Raw genomic sequence first — 25,188 nt, forward strand, 5'->3', positions numbered from 1 at the left:
ACAGATTGCTGGGGAGCATTAGCCTAAAATTTAATTTGTACATTTTTCTGTAGGAATCTGTTTTCAAAAGCGTGGGGCAGCTGTCGTTGTGTTGCTACTGAAAGGCGATGACGTCATGCCGCCCCACAAATTGATCTCAAGGTCGAGTCGACGGACGCGTTTTCATTTCACTTGGCACACTTGACTGTGGGCTGCCTTTAAATACATTGCATTTGTCCATTAAGCAAGATACTTGTATCTTGTATCTTCTGGAGCAGGGAATAAATGAATCCAATTGATGGAAAGGGTGACTGACTGGAGCAGTGCAAAAAACGATCCTCACTTTCCATAGTGGTTAGCTGACCATAGAGATCTCGTCGCGGGCAAACGATAGGATTAAATTACTAAACAATTGTTGTGTTTACACGAATGCATATTGTATATTGCCTGTGGGTACATAAACCATTAATTGTTCAACAAAAGCAACCGACCCAACACACATGTCTGTTGATATATGACATTTACAGCCCTGAAATGTAGAACGCAGTGTCTGTATTTTTAGTTAGATAACAAATTATTACCAGATGCTGGGCGTAGAGCTTTTTGCAAGTCCGTTTTAGTATAAAATTATAAGGTTTTTGATCCATTTAACAACATTGCACTTTATTTATATTGACTGCATTAGTAGAGCTTAGGCGTATACATATATTTATATAGATATTACTGGTATAAATTAGGGAACAAGCTGCCTGGGATAGCTTGCACTTTTGGGTTTTATTCAACAACTTTCTAAATTAACATTAATCGGTTTAAAATTATGCGGTAGATTAGTTTAATTCCGTTTGTCTGACAAGCGCACCCTAAATAAAAACACACAACTCGAAATTATATACACATCCATAGTGTTTTTGCTAATAAACCGACAACTCTCCGGTGATCAATTTCACTCTGGTCTGATCTTTACCCTCTGGACAGTGGTTCGAGATTCCTTAAAGTGGATCCGATCCAAAACTTATATAATCTTCATGGCTTTGTTTATACCCTGGGCGTATAAGCAATAATGAATGGGTGTTTCCAATTAATGTTATCAGAGTCGGGAATCCACTTGTCCCACTGTTCATTTAGTAAATTCGAGTTGATAATTCACATGTGTGTACATATGTTTTAGCTTTGCCATAAATATCGCCGACTTCTGAGTGTGTGCGTGTCTAAATAAACTACGGCTGACATCATTTCGGTTAACATATTCGTAGTTAAGCTCATTATATCGCAAGACACAATTTCGTAAAGTGATTAGTTAGTACATCTTACAGCACTGGGCTCCTCCTCCGCATAACCGACTAATTCCATTGGCCTGCAAGAGAGATGAAAGAGGAAATTCGGTTTAAATCGCAGCAAAACAAGGTCTAAATTCCAATCTACATGTATATGTTCAGTGCACACGTATAATTGCTTAATTGCGGATCAAATAGATCATTCGATTTGAGCAAACAATGGGGGCCCCTCTTTCAAATATTAATATTATGTTATTTTTAGACCTCTTCGGTTTTATTTACAGTAACTTTTATCCGAACCTCGTCGGGAGTGGAATAAATAGAAAAAATAAACGCAAACGTGCCTGGAATAAAGTTTTGTGTGTTCGGTATGCGGTTTTTCTAAAATGCGCAATTGACGCCCGCCGGTTCGTATGAATTTATTTAAACTTTTGCGCTATATAGAGACGTAAAATCGATTTTATTTGCATATTCCGCTCTATAGCAGCAAGTGAAAAATTCCGAAAATTCAAGGTGGAATCGAGCGATCTTTTGAGAATGTTCTCAGCGAGATCAACAACGAGACTCTTATTCTTATCAAGTGATTCCAAAATATGTATCTTTAAAGCTAAATAAACAAGACAGCAATAACTATAAACTTGTCTGTGGGCAGATCTTTTTTTAGTCCCCACAACTCGTTCGGCCAAATGTTCGGCTCTATTATTATAGAATAGTGGATCACCTGGCGGCCTGATAGCGAATATACTGGGCCACTAATGAAAAGTTGCCTCTGTAGCATGGCAATGCACAGTTAAGCGCTTTGGCCTTATCGGGCGACCTCGGCACATGACCGTGGAACCGGGGGAAATTAATCAAATTGAAAGAAATACCTAATAGGGCCACCGAATAGGTGCGGTCCTCCAGAATTTGGCAGCCTTTCAAGGGGTGGGGAAGGCTTTTCGATGCCGATTCCGATTCCGAATTCGAATCCCAATCATTTATAGGCAACTGACTCATGACAGAAACTTCCGTTGCGAAAAACGTGTAGCCAGAAATGTTAGCCAAATGCTTCTATATGGCGCTCGTTGTATATATATGTGCATATACCTCGATGTGTGCTCGGCAGTATATGGAAACCGTTAAGCAAACAAACAGCCAGGGCGTTATGTAAAATAAACAAAACGAAGACGAACCCAAGCGAACGGAAGGGCCCCAGAAACTGAAGCGTTTTTAATAGTTTTCCCATTTGTAGCGAAGAATGATGATGAGTTTACAGTGACAGCTTGGTAAGGCAAATATTGGCAGAGTATTGAGTTTTGAGCATTGAAAGTTGTTCTACTGACATCTTTAGGCCAACAAAAAGTGATACAATACGAGGAAAGTCAGTAAGAGATAGAAAATTGAATGGTTTCGAAAGCACAACTAAGGTCTATTTTAAAACAAACAACAAGGGAAAGTCTCTAAAAATAAAAATGTCTCAACCAAGTCGCGGAAACATTTTGTTTTAGACAAATACATAAAAGATGCTTTAAACAAATTAATGCCGTAAACAAATTGTTTCTGAGAAGTGATTTTTAAAATATGCATTTTTGAAAGCAATATTTTATAAAATCTTTTTAAGAGAATCTAAAGAATCTTTAACTGAAGAATCTTTAAAGAATCTGGAAACTTCTACAGGATTAAATGTCCTAACTTGATTTAAAATTTTAAGCACTTTTATATTCCTGATGTATATATATTCTCTAATTTTCTAATCTTGTTAAAAATGATAATATTAATAAATTAAAATATTACTCTTATGTGGGAATTTGTCTTAAAAATGTGTTTGACTACTTCTGTTCTAATCATTATTAATCTTTAAGTGAAAGTTTTAAAAGAACGACTTTTTGCAAATCTTAGAATTTTCTGTTGTTCCAATCGAAGGACCACTGTAATCGGCAATTACTCCTCCCAAGGCCGGACCGCACCCAAAAAATGCTCTTTTATGACCCATCACAAAACTGCACCCGTCATGCGTCTCACCTGCTTGTGCGCCACTCCACTCCGCGGTGGAATCCTGCCCGCTGACCTGTTGACCCGTGCCACGCCCACTGCCTACAGGACGTAGTTGCGCAGCTTTTCGGTGGGCAGCGTTCGATTGGCAAAGGAGACAATCGCCGCCGCCGGCTGACTGACGGACAGGTCGCAGAAGACATGGCACTGGTTGTCCGTGGAGCTGTGTGACCTCCTGGCCACAAATGCGAAGATGGTCTTCTTGTCCGACTCCCCCTCGCTGGTCCACATCCGGTTCTCCGGATCGATGGCACAGTGCGATATGACATCCGCCGTGTAGTGCTTGCGGAAGAACTTCTTCCTCGTATTATCCGTAAGAGTGATTCCCTGCGAGGAGACCTTGAAGTGGACCTCCGTGGGCTGCGGCGCTGGATGCTGGGCATACATCTGCCGGATGGCCTTGCGGATTGCCTCATTCCCAGTCAGCGATTCCGTGTCGCAGGAGAAGAGCCACAGCACATTGGTGGCCGCTCCGTGGGCGAGCAGATGCTGCTGCGCCGGAGTGGTGGCTCTCACCGGTGGCACTATATCCCGATCGGGCAGCCGGAGTAGGCAGGGCAACGCCAGTTGGTTTATGGAATGCTCGAAGACCAGTGCGGACAGTGAAGTGAACACCGGCTCGTCATCGCAGCCCTTCAGATGCACTCCCCCCTTCGTGGGTTCGATGAGGAAGTGTCGCACCAGCTCCTGGGAACCTGCTGGCGGCTGGGCCACCCGCACCACCAAACCATAGGAGTCCTTGTACGTGGTGGAATCCCGCACCAAGAAGGTGCCCGGCTGGGCGGAGGCCAACAGGGCGATGGCATCCTCGCGTGTGAGATTGGCCTTGTACCAGAACTTGGCCGAACTCCGGGCGAATCTCACGGAATCGGCGGACACCTCAAGCGGCTGCGGCGCAAATGGTACTCCACGTCGTGGCCCTGTTTGGTAGATGGCCTCCGGGGGCAACTGGGTCGTTGCCGACAGAGACGAGGAGGATGATGATGCCCCAAAAGGAGTGCGCGGCGTGACCGGAAAGGCGGGCGTTTCTGGCCTGCTGGTGGGACTAGGCGTCGTCATCTGCTGATGGCCATTGGTATTTGGGTTGCTCACTCTCTTCGTGCTGGTGGCATAGATGGGCGAAGCTGGAGCTGGAGCTATGGCCGGCAATGGCAATGGCAATGGCGAGGTGGACTTGGATGTCGATGTGGATGCAGAGAGATCGCGACGAGTGCGCGTGAGTGTCTCCTCCATGTGGTTCTGGCCATAAACGGCGCCCAGTTGCTCCAACGGCTGGCGTTTGTGGGTCGTTTCCAAGCTGTTAATTGTGTGATAATTGCGTTCCATGGTCCGGCGATTGACCACGCCATCTGGCACATCCTGATCCAGTCGCAGATCCTCGAATTGTATATTTCGCGTGGTATAGGGAGTGGGTTCTGCTAAAGGTTCATGTTTGACATCATCCAGATTCAAATTGAACTCAAAATCGTAGTTGTATTTGCTGGATTGACCATTATTACCATTCGAGGGACTTTTTCGGTATAGGGTTCCATTGCCATTGCTTCCATTCTTCAGGCCATTGCCATAGGAATCGCTGGGATAGTACTGCCTCTGTGGTGGAGCGGGGGCTACTCTAGCCCTCTCCCCCGACGACGACGATGATGACTCCCTGTCTATGTTCCTATATTCGTTATAGACCTTTTCGCGTCGCTCCCGCAGCAGCTGCTCGAAATTATCTCTCAGCGGCGTCGAAGTCGTCGGCGTAGCGCTCTTCGACCTGTAGTGGTACGTATTGGCAATGGTGTTGGTGTTCGTCTGGCTGGTGGGACTGCCACCATTGCCCAGCGTTTTGCGCACCAGCAAAGGGCTAGTCAGCCGGGTGGGAGGCTTTATCATATCGCCCGAACTGCCAGTTCCCGCATTCCCATTATTATTGGTAGTTGTAGTACCAGTTGTTCCAAAATCAAAATCTAAAAAACTATCCACACGCGTCGGCGTTGGTGTTTTGCGCAGCGGCGTTGGTGTTTTGGCTATCCCATAGCTAAACGGCAGCGAATTCTCGCGCGCGTGATAAGGTATTCCATTTCCATTACCATTGCCATTTCCACTGCCACTTCCACCTCCACTTATATACCCATTTCCATTCGCCTGCCCATTGCCATTCACATTATAGTTTTTATAGTAATTATTGTTATTATTGGCCGCGGTGTATTGGTATTGGTACTTGTGGTCGGCGGCAGCAGCGCTTTCTTCGTACGGCGACCGCATTGTTTCGCGAATTCCAAAAGACTGATTGAAAAAATCTAGAAGATACAACTCAAACCGTAGAGTAGAGTCGTTGGCGTTCCGCTCTCTCGCGTGGCTGGGCTCTCTATCCGCGTATCTCGCTCACGGCGTTTGTTGGCCAACAAACAGCAAGTCAACCTCCTCGAGTCTGTTTCTGGTTCGGTATGAGTGGGCACAGTGGGCTAGACTCCACTGCACCCAATCCAAAGATATAATTATTATAAAAGAACTTTTTCAAGGGCTAACCAACCTGGCGTATGAGTAATAATTATTGGCTACTTGGGGTTACAGTGCGTATAAGGAATTTGTAATTAATTTTAAACTATAATATATTTAATTTGTGATTTTATTAATATTCTGAAATTTGGAAATCTTTTCAAATATTGTTTTTTGCACTCACTAAAGGAAATCCCATAAATATTTCAAAAGCCAAAGAATAACATAAAAATAGAAACAAATGAACTACTTCATAAGCCCACGCCCACTGTACCTACACAAATACACGGCCATAAGGTGTTGGATGCCAAGAGAGATCGCTCCATGAGAGAGGAGCATGCGAGAGCGACGTGGAGAGTGGGAGCCAGGCCAGAGAGAGGAGCGTCGGTGATGTCATCCCCACTTATTTACGAATACACACGAAGGAGCCCCAGCCAAACGAACGAACTAATCAAAACAAGCAATCGAAGCCTATACAGATTAGGGGACCGTAAAGTTCGATCCACGCACGTTGGACGCGAATTTCGATCAAAGAACCCGCATATTGCACTTCCCATAAGAGACCAACGTGTGCAGCGATCTTATTGGACTTCTTTTGATAACAGCTGTGGGGCATCTATCTCTCTTACTAGCTTCCCCCTTTAACAATCTCCCTCTTTCTCTCCCTCTCTTACTCACATACCAATCAACCCCAATTGGGGGCCTTTTGAAATGGTAATTCGCCGATGGCACCCACTGTAGCGGCTGGCACGTTCTTCCATTGCATTCTTCGCGTTTTCATCAATTAAATTGCCTCTGTTTCTTTAAATGGGCTGCATTTGTTTTCGGGGGAGTACAACAAACGATCGTTTATGCCATTTAAACGGGATTTTCTTTATCAATCAATTGCGGTCTTATTTCCCAGCAGGTTCGGGTTGCACTTTCCCAATGAACTTTTGCGGCTATTACACATACACAATCCCACAAGAGGCCAACAAACATACACTTGGAAAAATTCTTCTTGTTTTGCGTATTTTAATAAAAATATCGAAAAACATTTTTTGAACAGATGGTACATATGGTACATATTTTTAGATTCTTGATCTGACATCACTCGAGTTCTTTATGTGAATTCGATAAATTGGCGATTCTCGAGAAACTGTGATACAAATATTTCACTGATAAGGGAACACCTTCGTTAAAATTATAAAACAAATATTTCTTTATAAGTACGTATAATATTGACTGATACGGTTGGAGCTATTGGTTTAATAGAGACTACATATTATGAATATTTATTACATCAACATTTTTATTTATTTTATCAGATTGTTCTAACACTATTGACAATAGTATTAAATTTACCGTATTATTTTCAAAATAAACTATCATTTTTGTCAGTGATTCCCATAGAGAAGAAGCTGTCGCATCTTTTTTGATTTCTCAACATTTTCTTGTAGAAAGTGTCGTGGTGGGCAACAGAAACAACAACGAATATAACAACAATGGCTAAGGCAACAGCAATATCACTGAAACCTCAACCGCCAAGTGACGTCAGTGGGGCAAAAGCGACAGCAAAGGCGACAGCCAAACCAAACCAAAACAAATCAAAATCAAATACAGCAAAAATATGCGCTTAAAAAAATAAAGTCTGAAAAATAACTGCAAAAAGGCTCTGCCAATGCCAGCAGAGGTGATCTTCTTCTTGCTCCAGCAGCCAGTTGTGGGTGGCAAATAAACAAGTTGCTCTCCGTGTCTCCCGCGCTCTACCTCTCTCTTTTGCTCTCCGGTGACCTGTGACCAGGGGCGTAGCAAGGGGGACAAGAGGTTTGTTAGCCCTCCCGGCCCCCCAAATAAACTTTAAATTCTTACAAAATCAAACAAAAATGTAAGTTAAGAATTTTAAAGATTCCGCTTTCTAAGAGATTTGCCCTCAAAAGGTTATTTTAGGTCCGCCCCTGGCCGTCGCCGCTCTCTTTCTCCCACACTCGCTCCGTCTCTTTCGTTGGCCTTAGCTTAGTCCCTAGTTGGCAACTCGTTTACCTTTTTTTCGCTTTTTGCCTCGAACATCTGTTGTTGTTAACTCTTTCTGCCGCAAATCTGTTGAAACAAAGTCATGTGGAATTTTGGTAATGCCAATCACAGCCATATGCTGTGACAACCGGGGATTGCAGCCCATGCGGCCATCTAATGTTTGCCCAAACGCTGGAAAGCCATCGTAAAGTTGGTTAAAGACATATCGAGCGCGGTTTTCGGGCGTGAAAGACACCAATTCAATTTAATTGATTCAAATGTCCGAATCATGCGATCATTTCGATTCCCACTTGAAAGTTTCCACGCTTAATCAGGTTTGGAGTTTGGACCGCTGTCATATGCATCTCAAGGGGATCCTTTCCCAGACTTTTCATGCCACAGAAAGTTACTTAGTAGTCCAGGGTGAAAATATGTTCGAATCATCTGCATATCTGTACAAACTATGCCTTTTTGATCTATTTCATTGGGATTTTAATATTAATTTGGTGTATCATTATGTTAATAGACTTCCTTAGCTTTCAATGAGTTTAGTTCATAGATATAAACAGATTTATACGTATGTTGGTTGTCTCACTTCCTGTACGAGCATTTTGTTTTTTAGAACTGGTTTAGGAATAAATTTTCCTAATTGCTTTGGAGTTGCTAGACTATTTATATTCCACTGCGCCGGAATAGGTCAATTAGATATTTATAAAATTATACTTACTTATATATAACCTCTTGATTTGAATAGCCCCCAAAAACACAGATAAACACATCACACATTTTTATTGACGTTCATTGAATTTTATTGAAATTTTGCGAGTTAATACAAAACCGAAAATTGAAATTATTGCAATTAACATTAAAAACGCCCGCTCACCGTTACAATGCCACTGAAAAACGTTTGTTTAATACTATGGTTAACTGATTTACAATTACTAGAAGAGTGTCTCGGTTCTTGCCTACAAAAATGTAAAATAATAGTCACATTTAAAATTGCATAAATTCTAGACAAGTGTAGATGTTATAGTATGTCGTACATATTGGTTTTTACTTTTTTGTTTTGGAGAAATTCTCATGCATAAAATGTTTTTGTATTTCATAATCATTCTTCTTTTTTCTTTTTTTGTTTTGTTGTAATAATTTGGAATTATGCATTATGTTTTAAATTTTATTGCATTTTATGTAATTAAATATATATAACGTACATCACAGCAAAACTTTATAATTTTTTTGTTTGTGTTTTTTGTTTTTTTTTTCGTTTTGTTACTATAAATATATTTTTATGATAAGCTTTTGATTTTTGTTAATTGTCTGGAAAATAAAAAACCCGAAGAGAGTTGGAAAAAAACTATTCGATGGAAACACCTAGTATTAGTGCGTTAGTTCAGGATAGACGGAGAGGTAAAGAACAAACTAAATAGCGTAAAAGTATCGAAACCGGATCAAAAGTAAAAATTGATTAAAGTTTCCTTTCTGCTTAGTTTGGTTGATTGAAATTTTTACATATACTCGTAAGTAATTATGTCAGTGCACGTATAAAAGGTATTCAATTCATGTATATAATATATTCTATATATAGTTATTTGCTTTTATCATAACGTTCTGTTATTGTGACAAAAAATAAACTTTATTTGGGTTTTCGTTTATCATTCAGTTGATGTTCCTACTAATAAAATTCTAGAAAAGCACAACACCTTTACAATGGTCTTTTGGAAATACCATTCATATAGATTAAAAACAAGAAAGAACGCTATAATCGAGAGTTCCGATTAGGTGATACCCGGTAATCAATGTCTTGTTCAAAAATAGCTTGCATACCTTAAGGCGTTTGCTTGGTTAGCGTACAAAACATCCAAAGCATACAACAACTTTTTCAGATTTGGAAACATTAATGGATATAGAAAACATTTATCAAAACTGTAAATGTTGCTTTGAGATTTAAAAACGCGAAAGAGGTCTTAGCTAGAACTTATTTGAGCGTATCTGATACAGACGAACGGACATATCTTCATATCATTTCCTTTCCAAGGTTAGACGAATACAGTATACCCTTGAACGCGACGAATACCGGACATAATAAATACACACACGATTTACACATATACTAGGTATCAAGATTTCAGTAATGCATAGCTTTATTAAGGGTTTGAGAACGGGGGACCTGGGACACAGGGGCTCGGGGTAGGAAAAGTGCTGCAAACTCTCGCTATAAGCAACGGATGACCCAATAGATACGGCTTAAGGCCTTCCCGAAGAGGCTAAACTAATGTTATGTATATCCATTCTCACAAAAAATCAATGCTATCCATAGTATATATATGCTATAAAAAGTTGTTGAGTTAGTTTCAATGGTTTTTAATACGAATGGAGGGCAGGAATCATTTCAATTTACTTGTTCTTCTCATTTCTCGTTTGGTTTAGTTCCACGTTAATTGGTTATGTGTATACCGATCGATCGATAGATAGATAGATATAGATAATTATTGTATGGTACTCGTACTTGTACATGTATATTGGTAAAAATTGTTAGCTGTCGTTCTCCGGCTTTAAAGGCTAGTGCACGTAGTTCGCTTGAATCGCTTATATCAGAAGGAAACTCTCTATATATCTGGGTGTGTGTGTATATATATGATACTCGTAATACTCGCATCTGATGCAATTTTAATAGACAAGTCACATTGAAGGAGGTTAAGGTGTGTATGTATGTTAATGCTTGTGTTTAGAGCTACAGACGTTACAGTTCAAAAGGCAAAATACTACGGAAGTGGATGGACTGGTCGATGGGCGGCTGAGGTCACCACCCACGCACGCTGGCCCTGGAAAAGTCTAGTTACGATATTACGATATTTGTGTTCTCATAGCGATTGCCTTTGTTTTTCATTAATTACGCACACGTCTACTACAAATACATTAATAAGCCCACCAATATGCATATATATGTTCTATGCCTGTACTTTAAATTCTTATACGGTTGGTTTCCCTCCTGTTAGTGTGTGTATGCATCTATATATTTAGTATATTTGCTGAAACGCTTATCCTCCTCCGCTCATCTGGTTTAGTCGATTTCAAAGATTGCTTATATGTTTCAAGGTTAGTTGCTTCCGTTTATAGTTACTAATTTTCAAACAGTAGAAACGAAAAAAATATATATACGATCTATTTTCCTCTTTAAAGATATCAATTTCTTTGTTTTTTTTTGCTAGTGCAAGAAGAAGAACTTCTTCAGTGGGTTCAGTTCGTACAATTAGTATAAAATGCAATGCACTATATTTATGCTGGTTTCTATGTATGTCGTATAAGGATAAATATAGTACGTTGTTAAAAAAACTAAAAGTAATGGTAGTAAATACAAAATATGTAGAGGAAGCAGTAGATACGCAAGCCTAACTCAAAAGCAGAAAACACAAATCCAAGTTACAAATATTCTGCTTTGCTTAAATATGTATTCTTTCATTATAATATAGAGTTATTCATAGGTATGCGTGTGGACAGCAACAATTTAAGATAAACCATTTTGATTTGGCAACGGGTCCCCAAAGTCCTACACAACACCTGCCATGGGGATTAATAATTCCTGAATGCCCCCATCTATCAGAACTTTGACTGACCGCTGCCAAGCATTTCGAATACACCTATGTTTGTTCGTATATAGTTGAATTAATGGATTATAGGATGTCCTCGAGAGTGTGAAAGGCAAAGAAAATCTATTATGAATTTTGTGCAAATCTTGGCTTATATACAGACACTTGTCTTACGGCTTTATATCTTTCTCTATACACACGAATATATATAATATTTATATATGTTGTTTAACTATAGTTGAATTCTTGGTGGTATGCATATATGGGTTACTCCTAATTACGGTTACCATTACTCACATACAACTAATGTCTACGACAAGCTATTGAAGGGGCGTCAAGTTGCGCGAGGGCGTGGCCGAGGGGCGGATGTGGGCAGGGGCTTACAGCTGAGGGGGAAGCGTCGACGGTTTTGGCAGTTGGATTCGTTGCGCGTTACATCAAGTGATGGCGTGGGTGGTGGACGATGGGTGGCGGCTCCCCCGCCGCTGGCCCATCCTTCCAACCGCGAAAAAACTCCTCCACCTCGCCCACTCACCGCCCGGAAAAGCCAAAGCTGGAGGTGTAGTGTGGTGGTGGAATACGACGATCGAAGGTTTAGGCCGCTTGGCTCTGCTGGGGATTGGCGGTGGTGGACGCTGCCGCGGAAGTGCCCGCCACTCCGCCATTTCCGCCGGAAGTGCCACTCAAGGCGGCCGCTGCTCCGGATGCCGCCTGTGCCTGCGCCTGTTGCTGCTGATCGGCGCCATCGAAGTAGTCGGATGCGTTGCCCCGGCAAATCGGGCAGGTGCGATTCGACTGTTGGGGGAAAACATTATATTATTAACTGCATTTACTTAGGTATTTTATGGTACTCACCCGCAGCCATTTGTCCACGCACTTGGCATGGAATTCGTGGGAGCAGGGCAGGACGCGCAGCAACTGGCGCAGTTCAAAGTCACACATGCACACCACACAGGATGATTGATCGCCTGGAGAAAAATGTACAGGGTCAGTAATTAAATCGAACTATTAAATATAAGGTAAATCAAGAGTACTTTCTAAAATCTCCTTTTTAAAAATAACATAATTATAAAAGTCGTACTATTATTAAACTTTTGACCTAATTGCATTTAAATTTAACAAGCTGAATACATAAAACGGAATTGAGTCAAAACTAACAAACATATAGCATACTTTTTTGGGCACGTTTGAAACAATATTAAGTATACGCAATGTAGTCGTTGCAAGTGAATTGTAAGTAAATTAAGGATATTATTCAAGCCTTAAACGGAAAAAAAGAAATATTACTGAACAGCATTCCTGTGGGTTTGAGATCAAAATCATTTTGGACCACTGGTCGTATGAGTAATATTTAAGGATATGAACATATAGATAAGCCTTTCACCGAAAAGTGTAGTTTTTTAAATTAATAATTAGGTTGGCTACGATAAAGTTCCTAGCAAGAACCCTATTTCACCTTCTCTCCACTCACCATTGTGCACCTCCGGGTTGAACTTGTAGCTGGGCAACTGATCGATCTCGTTGCGGGTGAGTCCCCTTGGCTTGGCCTCGCCCAAACGCTCGGCCAGGCTGAGCAGTGCCTCGTAGTTCTCCGTCTCATTGGTGTCCCCGGAGCTCAGGTCATGTTGGTTGTATGGCGACAGCGGGAACATGGCGCTGCAAAGGGATGAGAGCTTCACATGATGCCTAAGGAGCAGTGCATCCTAATAAACTCACAGGAAGTTCAGCAAGAAGCCGGGGTTGATGATGCCCGAAGTGGCCTGGATCTGCACCGGAGCCTGGTGGGCGGCCAGCGACTGGGGCGGCAGGACGTGCCGGTGGCCGTGGTTCGCCGGCCAGAAGCGCGGTATGCGGCGGTGGGGCGGGAATGTGCGGCGGTCCGACGAGATGATGATCTGCTGTGGGCCGGCGGACATCTGGGCGCTGGCCTGGGCGGCGACGGCTGCTGCAGCTGCCGCCGTGGAATGTAGGTGATGGGTGGCGGCCGCAGCCGCTGCTCCGCTCAACGGGGTGATGTGAATGCCCGGGGGCAGCTGGTGGGCATGCGGATGAGCATGGGGATGGGCATGCGGATGGCCATGGGCACCGGGTGCTTCGATGGGTCCTAGATTGGCCGTCGCAATGGCCACCACATCCCGCTGCTGCTGCTGGGCGGTCAACGTGGCCTGGGCTATCATTTGCTGGGCTAATGGACAAACTATATGTGGTCTTCTGTTGGAAAACTGTTCTCGATCGACATGATACTCACCCTGTATCAGTGGCTGATGTTGTTGCTGGAGCGGCGGAGCAGCCAGTCCAGGAGGCGGGGCGGTGGGGAAGGGCTGCGTGTAGACACCATGCAGGTGGCAGGGTGCCAATCTAGCCTGCGCCGGTATGGGATACGTGCAGAAGGAGGCCCAGAAGGGCTCCGAGGGACGCAGCTGCAGGCTCACGGGCACCTGGTTCAGATTTAGGTCCACCATCAGGGAGGTGGGCTGCGGTGGTGCCGGTGGATAGCCCACCGCTTGCTGGTGACTCGGTGGCTGCGGCGGTGCCTGCACCTGCTGCAAAATGGGACCCACCGAGCTGCTCGAGGTTGCTCCACCGGTGCTTCCTCCACTTCCTCCGCCCAAATCCCACGGAGAACGCTGGACATGCGGCGGTGGCACCTGTTGCTGGGGGACATAGTGGGGCTGGGGTTGATGGTGGTGCATCGGGTGGTAGTTAGAAGGCGGCTGCTGCTGTTGCTGCTGCTGGGGATGGTGAACCTGCTGGCCATATTGCTGCTGTTGCTGCTGCTGCTGCGTGGAGGTGGCCACATCGCGCAAACGCGGACGTCGAAGCGGCGGACTTCCCTGCTGCATCTGGAAAGGATTGCCGGTGAACTGGGGAGCTGTTTGAGAGGGTTAAAGCTACACTCACGTGGGTCATCAGGCAGCGGTGCTGGGGCTGCGACCCGTTCTGGGGTCTTCCCGAGATGCGACGACGCTTGCGCGACGGACTGTCCGAGTTGAGGCCATTGGGTCCTCCGGGTCCATTGTTCAGCGACAGCGAGGAGCCCGACAGGCCCGATCCCGAGGGCAGTTCTCCCATCAGCCCCGGACCACCGCCCGAGGATGTAGAGGCACCATTGTTGTTTCCATAGGCCATGTGCTGGTAGTGCGATCCATTGCGACCATAGCCTCCTCCGCTACCTCCGTTACGCATAAAGTTGTATGAAGAGCCCTCAGCTCGATCCCGATGGTCTGGACCGCCTTGGTCAGAGTTTCCAAAGTGCTGGGGAAGATTACGGGGGATTACGAACTATGCTTACTATTCAGTATGGTAAAATAATTGAATACTTCTTGGCAAAGGACTACGAAAGAATTTAAGACCCCAATAGAAACGATTCTGGCGACCAAAATATTTTTACGATGGATATGAATTTTAGTATATGAGTGGAAATGAATTATCAAAGGTGTAGTGTCTAGGAACAAGATTCCTAACTAGACTACTTTTTTCGGAACGCCTACTTTCCTCTAAACATAATACATAGTTGATCTGCTTACGTTGTTCAAGTTCCTATCGTTGTAGTTGCGCTGGTGGTGTCCGGAGTTGAGGAGGCCGTTCATGGATGAGGAGGGGTTGTTCGGATGATCGGACATATAGCGACGACCATTGTGGCCGTGTCCATTGCCATTTCCCCCAGGGTAGTCCCGCGATAAGGCCGGACATAGGCCACGTCGGTAGTTCATATAGTCGGGTGGTCCGTTGGCATTACCATTACCGATTCCATTCCCGATACCACGGATGTTGTTCCCGTTGTTTCCATTGTTGTTGTTGTAGCCACGCTGGTGATTGTGGCCAAGATTGGGCGAGTTGCCGGGTCCCTGTCCCTGGCTGTGGCTATTGATGGGTGCGGATGCGTTATTAATTTGATGTTGTTGTTGGGGCAGCATCGACGACGCAGACGCAGACGAAGAAGACCCATGAGGAATTATATCGGTACAAGAATTTACATTCACAACATCAGTAGGATTACTATTTGTTGTTGGATTGGTTGAATTGAAAGTTGTTGCGTTGCTTGAATTTGAATTCGTTCGTGTTAGCGGGAGGGATTGGCGATTAGTCTGTTGCTGTGGGTTATGCAATGGATGGTACTGGTGTTGCGGATGGTACTGGTACTGGTACTGATGTGGATTGGGATGATGGTTCTGACCAAATGGCGGTGGGTTATAATGATACTGATCACGATCACTGGAGCTTCGAGAATTGGAACTGGATTGGGAGTTGGAGCTGGAATTGGAGTGGGAGCGGGGACTGAAGGACACTACTCGCTGGGCGGGTGGAGGCGTGGCAGGACCTAGCGTTAGGCACAAACGGGCGGGATTCAGTCTCACCAGGGACACGGACATGGATCCATAGGTGTGGGTCTGTGTGCCAGATCCACCACTTCCCGGACACATCTCGTAGTAACTGGGATAGGAATTGGGGTTCGGATTGGCATGGGGGCTAGTACTACTACCATAAGGCTGCTGCGGAGGACGCTGACTACTCGGATTGCTAGTGTTGCTGTTGGTATGACCGTTGCTGTGTGGTGGGGAGTTCGGGGAATGCGGTGGGTAACTGTGGCGGTAACTGTTATTCTGCTGTGGTGGACTCGAATGCGGGTGGTGATGGGTGTGCATTTGGGGCTGCTGGTGGTGGTGGTGACTTTGGTGTGGGTGTGGGTGTGGGGAATGGGCATGGGGGTGATTAGTGTGACTGTGGCTCTGAGTGTGACCATTGTTGTTGCTGTTGTTGTGATGATGATGCGCTTTGCTATTGTTATAAATACAAGTTCCGCTAGAATTACTTGTTTGTACATCGCTGGATTTTCGATTTTGAGGATTGCAGTTGCAGTTTGTTTTAGATAATATGTAATACATATATACGTATATATAGAGAGTATAATATTCGGTTGTACGAGATACAGTTGAAAATTGTTCAATCAAATCAATGCAGTAGCAGTGTGTGGTAGTATTAAACACAACCCATATATAGTTATTTGTATGCATATTACATGTACAGGTAGTAGGTAGTAGTAGTAGTGGTGTATATATGCAGAGTGGTAGCCACACACATACGTTATTTATATAGTTTTTTTTTTATTTTGCAGTAGTTTTCGGTTTTTTTTTTGGTTTTATATGAAGAAGAAAGAAAAACGAAAAAGATAAAAATAATATATATGTAAATGGCAAAATGCAATAATTAGATATTAGTTTAATATAGATATATATATATATAATATCGATATGTACACACATTTAGTATAAAACAAATACGTACGTACTAATTAGTTTCACATCGTTTGCAGATTTTTCTATTTCCTTTTTTTTAGTTCTGCTTTTTTGTTTTGAATGCATTTTAGGTGGAAATTTGGTTAGTTTGCCATTTTATTTATTTATTTGTTGCTCGCTTTGTTTTTATGCACACTACGCTTACCAAAAATCGAAATGGAAACGGAAATCAAAACAACGAAACGCCAATCGCACACTGGTCTTCACACTATTCAAATTTAACGTAACGGCAAAAAGGCAACTGTAACGTAATAGGCCGTTCTCACTAGCTAAACACGAGAGAAATACATTGGATACGTAGTATATATATATTTGAGAGAGATAGAGAGAGAGTGCTGGTCATGCTCCAAAACTATACAAAAGAGAACGTAAACCGAAAACGTAAATAAACTGGTATAAAAACAACTCTTCAGCCTGTGAAAAAGCTTTTACGAATTACAGTTTTTTCATTTTTAGCGGGGTGAGAACGGAAACGGAAATGGAACAGAACGGAGATCCAAAAGATCGTGATCGAGCTGGGCACACACCATTTATAGTAGTTATTATGCCTATGTATAGTTACTTATGTACACGCACAGCAAGATAGTGGGGAAAAGGGGCGTGTCTAAGCGCCGAACGTTATAGTTAATCGTAACGTAAGCCGGTGTCTGCGTAACGTAGGAAGTAGTATGCAACTCTTACGGTCTAGATGCAAAAGCTGCGATTGCAACTGGCTAGAAATCAAAGAACAACTATTTATGGTAAGTACAGCTGTGCTCGAAATAATAAAAATAATATTATCGGTTTTAAAATTACATGAATGTTTTGATAGCCATGTTAAACTTTTTAATAATTTAAAGGTTCAAAATTCTTGAATGTTTTAACTATTTCTGGATGCTCTATAAGAACCGACAATATTAAACTAATCATTTTTCGTTTTTTCTTAAATTTGTTTGTCACTACTATTATTTTAAACACAGCTGTACATTAGGTAGACGACAAATCATAGTAGAATACTTGATAAACAGAGTGTGACAATGACCATACAATGCTGTACTTGTTGTTATTGTGGCTCGCTTAATGTTACACACACACACAAACAGTCAGTATTAGAAGAGAATAGAAAGAGAGAGAGAGCGAGGAGTAAATCAAAAGGAGAAGGATATGCTCGAGCTATTTAAAAAGAGTTGATTTAACTGCTATATTTCGGTAATTTGTCGGTTTTCATTGTTTAATTGAAATATCTTTTTGGTTTTTGGTTGGTTTTGGAATTTCTATGAGGTTGGTTTGTCAAACATTCTAAGCCGCAGTGTGCAAAATGCAAATAAATAAGTAAAACATTAAGCTGAGTTTGTTGATCATTTGCAAAACTCGACTCGGATCGCCTCGACCTACGCAAAGTTAAGCAAAATACATCAATCAACAATCGTCAATATACTTAGCTATCAATCAAGAAACTCAACTAAAATGCATCATTCATAAAATGTCGAAATCGAAAAAAATTACAACTAGTTACGGTACGGTTTGGATAAAGAGGAAATTTTGTAACTAAATTCATACTTGGCTTGCACTTTTCACGGTTGCATTTCACATATTTATCATCGCATTTATGTTTGTTCTTGGTTTTTGCTTTGGTTTTAGTATAAATTTAACGATAGCGTAAAACGTGAAGCGACACTATGCGTATAACGAAAGAAGGGTAATCAAAATTATAGAAACCGGCAGAATAAATAAAAATGTTGTGGGTGGGGTTAGGTCTTGAAATCGGGAGCATGTGGAACCCTAACTGATTTCTTAATAAAAAAAATATAGCTACCTATCTAAAGATTTCAGAATCTATAATATTTTATTGATATAAGCTATAAACAACAAAATAAGTGTTCGGTTTTCATTATAAAACGTGTATAATGAAAATATTTTATGAATTTTAAGCATTTACTCTTTTTAGGAATCCTCAAAAACAATAAAAGTGTTGTTGTTTTCTCAACGGACGATTTCAAAATTTAAAAGGGATCACTTTTTAAAATGGAACTATAATTGACAATCGATTAAAAATCAAATTTTCATTTCGCATTTAGATAGTAAATATCCCCTGTTTCGATGCTGCATGAAAAGCACTTACCCACCCAACTGGCTTTACATTTGTTAATTGCTTACAATCGTCGTTTGTCGTGACTCCGTCGTCGATGCTTTTCCTTGACCAATTAATTAGAATTCACTTAAGTCTACGACTGATTCCTGCTCTAAAGAGTCTAAAAGCCCATAGAGGTAAAAGTAGTAATTGCCAACTACCCACAATATAAAGTAAGTGGTAGAGAGAAGGGGGATGGCGATTAAGGTAGGTCCTTGGGGATGTTCTTGAGAGACAGAGAGAGAGACGGAGAGTGGGGTTAGGAGAGAGAGAGAGAGAGATAGCATGCTGGTAAGTACTTAAGTCCGTTAGGCGCGCTTTACTCAAAATGAAGAAGAAGCGTTTGGGACAAAGAAACGACTACGAAACGAAAGAGAAATTGCTACGTAATGAGTTTGGTTCGCCATTTTCAAGTGCTCTTCATGCAATTTCTTAGGGAACTGTTTGATTGGTCTTAAGTTTATGAAACATTGAACGTTCTTTAAGTTGTTACAATCGAAATCAAGAGTTTCTGATTCGGTTAATACGGTATCTTCTACGGAACTTCACACTGCTCAAAAATTTCGGGTATGGTAATAAAAGCGGTTAGAAAATGTACATACGATAGAACATTAAGTAAATCAAAACTGAGTTTGGATAGTATAATGTGGGGGGTGTATGTTCGAGAGTATGTATGTAGTATTTAATGTAAATGCTGGGATAGTTACAATGGTAATTAGTATATTTGGTATGGTAACTGAGTGGGTTAAAGGGTGCCAATTTCGACGAGGAACAAAACACAAAAATGTACAGTACGCAAGAGAACGCAAGAGAGTTACAAATGATCGAGAGGTATAAACGGTATAACACTATATCCATTATGTGTCGCCATCAAGTTGGCGATGCAAGCGATTTTTTTAAAATGTTTAGTGCTTCGAAAATTCAACGGTTAGGACCAATTAAAATGTTTTTGGTTGCACTACTGAACGCGACATTAATTACAAAATTCTCCCTTTAGCCTAAAAGCGATTTTCGGTTGTTTTCAGTTCAGGTGTAATAGAGATAGAGATAGAAAGTAGATAAACTGTTCTAGTCGTGGGGGGAAGGTTACAAGGATATGTCTTGTTAATCATGGATGGATTTCATTTGAGGGATTTTCGGGAGCGGTTCGGATTGGATACGGGGGGTACGTTTCAAATTCGCTTTTCTTTTCAATGTCACTTAAGGCTAACATAAAACTCGATCTCCGAGGATCTCGAGTGAGTAGGTGGAAATGGTTCTAAAACGCAAGCGGCTCTCGGCTCTTACCAATTTGGGTTTGCATCTTTGTTATTGACATTGTTGTTGTTGTTGCTGTTGTTGTTGATGTTGCCACCGTTGTTGTTGTTGTTGCTGTTGCCGCCGTTCAAATTGACGTTGCACCAGGGACTGTGGCCAGGTAAAAGGCTGTTGTTGTTGTTGTTGCCGGACCGCTGCTGCCCCTGTTGCTGTTGTTGTTGCTGCTGCTGCTGGACGTGGGCGTGCGGATGTGGGTGTGGCGAGTAGAGCATACGACCTCCCAGTCCGCCCCCACCGCCGCGATGCGAGCGGTTCGACGAGGAGTTGCGGGAAAAGGGTCGCCGGCTGCTGCCCCCATGATTGTTGTTGTTGTTGCCGTTGCCGTTGCCCAAGTTGCCACTACTGGCATTCGAGTTGAGCATGCTGCTGCTGCTGTTGCAGGTGTTGTTGCTGCTGCTGCTGCTGCTGTTGCTACTGCGCTGATGTTGCTATTCGACTTTCGACTGGGCGAGAGCTTTCTTTGGGCTAATCTTTTAATCACACAGCTGCGGGGCGGGAGTAAAAACGAGACGATTTGCTTATAAAGTGACCGCTTGTACACTTAACTAGGCAGCCCCGTTCCGTTTGCAATCTGAATACATTTGGGGCTATCGAAAACTGATCAGTTTTAACGTTTTGAAAAAATACAAATGAATGCCCGTAAATCAACAGTTTTTTAAGATTTCTTCTATTTAAGAGACTCAAAAAATATATTATTTCGTACATTACTTTCAATACTAATCCCACTGTACTTTTTTTCAGAAACTAAATTTACTTTACTTTCGCGAATTCTTCAGGAAATGGTAAATCAAATCAGAACTCTTTTTAACAATGTGTAAACCATTTTGTACAGTTTTCCCCACCAAAACGTATTAGCCAGTCTCTCAAAATAATATTAGAACCCTTATCAATTTCGTACTTATTTCAAAAAAACAAAATTCCGCTCAATTCCTTTGCCACCACTTCAGATTATAATCGAAAACGGAAAAGGTTTGTATGCACTAGATGTATATGGTGTTTGATTTGTGGTATTTTTATTATTACATTTTTGTGTTTGTTTTTTTATTATTTATTTAGGAAGAAGTACTCTAAGCCGGACCCGCGCTCCAGAACAGAAAGCAAACAACCAACAAGCCAACATGCTCAATAACAAAACATTTATGGTTTCTCTAGTAGGCAAAATACTTACTTAGGCAAGGATAATAAAATATTTATATATGTGTATATATTGAGATGTATATATACGTGTGGGTGTGTTTATGTGTGGATATATATGTAAATATTTATTGTAATCGTAATAAATAAAACAGCAACAATTTTTCAGTTTGTTTTAAACAGTGTAGCTTTAATAGGTTGTCAATTATATGGAACTGAGATGAGATACGTGCGTGGTTAGTCTTTCAACTATAGGTATAAGTACGATATACGATATAAATGTATATAAATTCATGTATTGGGGGTATGTGGAAAAGCTGCCGATACAGATACGGATACGATATATAAATATGTATATAAAGTTAACAGTTACGGGTACATAGGTAGTATATATGTATGTGTATATGTGAGGTAACTCCGCCGACTCCGTCCGCCAATGATAAGTGGTAACGATAAATTTTACACTTCCAGCGTTTCCAGTTTGAGTTGTTAAACACGATAACCCATCGTTAAGCCGCCCCTCGCATATATACATACATATTTATCTCTAGATGTGTGTGTGTGTGTGTGTTTTACATGAATGTGTCAACTAAACAAAAACAATATTAGTGGTTCTGTTTTTTTTTGGGTTTGGGTTTCTGTTTAAGGTTTCGGTTTCTGGTTTCGGATGGATGTGGATGGATCGAGGTTGAGGGGCGGATGACTGATTACAAAACTTATCACTTATCGCCCGGCGGGCAGTTAGTACAATCGAAAGATTCCAGATCAAGAGAGCGACAGATAAAGAGGGTTACACTTAACGTACATGGGCCGTGTTGTGGGTGTTGGGTGTGTGTGCTCTATAAGTAGGTAATATAAATACTAGGCGTAAAGTAGAAAACGAACATGTGCAAAGTAAAACAAACAGTGTGACAAAGTCGTGTTGTCGTATATAGTATATATAGCATAAATGAATGGGTTAGATCGATCGTATTGGAACCATTAGGAGAACAAAGGACAAATACAAATAATTACAACAAGTCTAAATCGTACTTTGTACTTTCTTTTCGGTTATCAGTCTTCGATAGTATGTTTAACAGGTAGTAGTAGTAGGTTTACAAAAAAACAAAGCTTACAAACTAAAGCCGTTTTGGTTTGCCAGTTGCGGTAGACCGTTGATAGGTTGCTTGGTTGATTTGGTTCAGGTTGGCTGATACATAGGTTGATTGGTTTCGTAGGCAGTTCGAGGATTAAACGTTTAAGAGTTGAGCTCAGCTGAGATTCGGGTGTGTGCAGATTGCATTTTGCAGTTTGCATTTTGCAGATTACATTTGCATTTGCGCTTGCGGTAGTTGGTCAATGAGATTGAGATACAGATACACGGATACAGCCAGATACAAAAGTGTCAACGGATGGCACGGCACGGCACGGCACGGCAACGCAAAGGGCAGATGGCGGTCTTAAGTGGTAGAGACGGGCATGTATTTAGTATACACTCGGTTTCGGTTTAGTTGCTTTCGGTATCAGTATCGCTATTTGTTGTTGGTTTTATTTTTGATTTTTACATGTGGCTATTATACGAGAGTCAATAGGGGAAACACTTGATGATCGGTATTCGTTTGAGAGACGTGTGTGTTAAAGAAGCGGGGCACGTCTGGCCGCGGCCGTTAACAATGCAAATTTACCACCAAAACCAGCAATAAAATATTGTATGTATGCTAAAACAAAGAAAATAAAAGTAAAAGAAAACATTGCTATTACATTCAGTTGAGAAACTAATTACTTGGGTTGGTTTAGTTTGGTTAGCAATAATGTATGTTTATGTGGGATAATATTGAAATATAGGTCTAGATATATATATAAAGCCCGGTTTTAATAGCGGCCAATGAGTATTAATGCCAATGTAATGCAAATTAGACGTAAAAATAGGCAGGCAGTACAATATACAAATGCTTGACTATCATAACGATAATGGTTGTAATTGTGGTTCCAATATACAGTTGCAGTTAAAATAATAGTGCTGAAAACTATCTTTTGGCTTGTAGTCTCTGCAAAATGTTGGTTACTTGCTTTTGTTGAAGTGGGGAAAATTGTCTTCTAAGAGTAAAGTTAGTGATACTTAAGAAAGGGAGTTTAGTAAAACAGTTTTATAAAATTTTCGATTTAAAATTTATAAAAATAACAAATCTATTTGAAAAATATCTTTATTTATGAGAAAAATGAACTTTTTTATACTTCCTAAGGACTGTAGAGGTATGCTACGAAATATTTTGAACATCCAAAGTCCAACTTCTCACTTCAGTAGCATACCCTTCTACGCCTTATAAAGTGTTCTAAAACCTCTAGATATTTGTACTGGATTTGTCACAGCACAAACGCCCTGTTTGATTAGGGTATTTGTGGTAAATGTTATTATACAGATAAGATAAGTGCATTTCTAAACATAGATTAAATGGCTAAATGGGGGCGATAACATATCTATAAAAGAGGCCCCCCTTCAACATGGTACCAAAAAAAGACTACATTTCCGTAGTTTAGCTATTATTTTGACCACAACTGTGTGTGTGTACTGCCCAGGGAGGCGGCTCCAAGCTGCAAACTCCGATCGAAAGGCTATATAGCAACGGCTACTATTCATACTTGGGCAGGGTCGGTGTTCGAGTTGGGGTCACACTCCACCCCCCACCCCCACCACACTCTCAAAATTAAAACAATAAATTATAAAAAATATACGCATATACACACAAGCAAGCAGACATCAAAATATTCGCTTTTCCCATGGAGTCCGGACCCCAACACACACACGTACATCCGTATCCGTGGAGCACAAAGAAACCCAGAGAGAGCCGAGAGCGGCACTGAGAGGCGAGAGAGGACCCACCTAGCTGAGTGCCTGTGTGTGAGTGTGGGTGCCCCTCTTGTTGTTGCTATTGCGTAGTCATGGCAGTCAACTTCATCGAATGCTCTTTTTTCTTTTCCTTTCGTTTCGTTTTCTTTGAACACATTGATTATATGAATATGTGAATATGTATACCAACGAAACGCTTGTTGGCTGGCTGCTTTTTGGCAATTACGCTGCTCTTTGGCGTTTCAAAACACGATGATGGGGCTAAAAACTGTGCCTTTGTGGTATAGACACGGGTTAATTTGCATTGGCTGCTGCCCCAACATAACTGCACTTCACACACACACTCAGACACGGGTTTTTTGCATAATATTGGAAGGGCGGAGCGGAGTATTGAATTATATGCAGAGTAATCGGAATAATCAGAATAATAATAATAATACTACACACCAGACGCGGAGCTCCCGACTCGCGGCAGACAAAGATAAAACCAAAATGAACCACACCAGACGGGGCGCTCCTCTCTCTCTTGCTTGCTCGCTCTCGTTTTTCGCTGCGAGTGTAGATATATGGATGGAAAATCGAAACTCTGTGGCTGTGCTGACCCCCGCCCCCCCTCCACTAGCTGTCTCGCTCCCCCGCACGGACAAAATCAACACAAGTTCACACACATACAGACGCACACCACGGACGGGAACTCACAATGACAACCACTTCGTCGTCACCAGCAGATAAAAAAAGTGCTGGCCTTAAAAACAATTGCGTTTTATGTAATTCCACTACATACGTACGTTACGAAAACAAGCACTATTCATGTTACACGGTAGATAGAAGTACTTGGTTTTGCGTACGGTTGCTGGGCAGGAAAAGTATCTTTTGGTTTTTACGCTTTATGGGAGTTTACCTTGGATGTGTGTATCGATAAACGTTATGAGGATTGGGGGATTTCAGCGTTTTCGCTGGGATTTATAGTATTTATATACTAGCTGTATCGAGTAGGTGTCGATAAGTGTTATCGTGCTTATCGAATAAAAACATCGACGATGCCCTGCCAAAAATCGATGATACGGATATTTCGGTACTGAAATGTTTAGCTTACATTTATTAACTATTAATTTCAGCACCAAGGTCCCTTTTTTAAGATATCTCCCTCTTTTATCGA

At 41.8% G+C, this 25,188-nt stretch overlaps 2 protein-coding genes across 8 annotated transcripts; both read right to left on the bottom strand.

Annotated features, from left to right (window-relative positions):
- Window positions 1-614: 614 nt before the first annotated feature.
- Window positions 615-5,557, bottom strand: by (focal adhesion protein tensin). Its single transcript, XM_017084566.4, has 2 exons — window positions 3,255-5,557; window positions 615-1,333 (listed from the first exon to the last, which is right to left on the bottom strand). Exon 1 carries the CDS (start codon window positions 5,529-5,531, stop codon window positions 3,327-3,329), a length of 2,205 nt encoding a protein of 734 aa, XP_016940055.4. The 5' UTR covers window positions 5,532-5,557; the 3' UTR covers window positions 615-1,333; window positions 3,255-3,326.
- Window positions 5,558-8,542: 2,985 nt separating this feature from the next.
- On the bottom strand, window positions 8,543-25,049 carry mura (ring finger protein murashka). 7 transcript variants are annotated; one of them, XM_065865475.2, is made up of 10 exons: window positions 24,931-25,049; window positions 22,318-22,899; window positions 20,039-20,553; window positions 14,872-16,171; window positions 14,246-14,599; window positions 13,593-14,187; window positions 13,061-13,529; window positions 12,816-13,000; window positions 12,200-12,312; window positions 8,543-12,139 (listed from the first exon to the last, which is right to left on the bottom strand). In XM_065865475.2, exons 3-10 carry the CDS (start codon window positions 20,428-20,430, stop codon window positions 11,939-11,941), a joined length of 3,609 nt encoding a protein of 1,202 aa, XP_065721547.2. In that variant the 5' UTR covers window positions 20,431-20,553; window positions 22,318-22,899; window positions 24,931-25,049; the 3' UTR covers window positions 8,543-11,938. The 7 variants fall into 7 exon arrangements, with proteins under 7 accessions (XP_065721547.2, XP_065721553.2, XP_036674736.3 ...); XM_065865481.2 differs by having other exon boundaries at window positions 14,872-15,208; window positions 24,818-24,956; XM_036818841.3 differs by having other exon boundaries at window positions 24,818-24,956.
- Window positions 25,050-25,188: the final 139 nt, after the last annotated feature.

This window comes from Drosophila suzukii, chromosome 3 (genome assembly GCF_043229965.1).
Source record: "Drosophila suzukii chromosome 3, CBGP_Dsuzu_IsoJpt1.0, whole genome shotgun sequence".
NCBI classification, from domain to species: domain Eukaryota; kingdom Metazoa; phylum Arthropoda; class Insecta; order Diptera; family Drosophilidae; genus Drosophila; species Drosophila suzukii.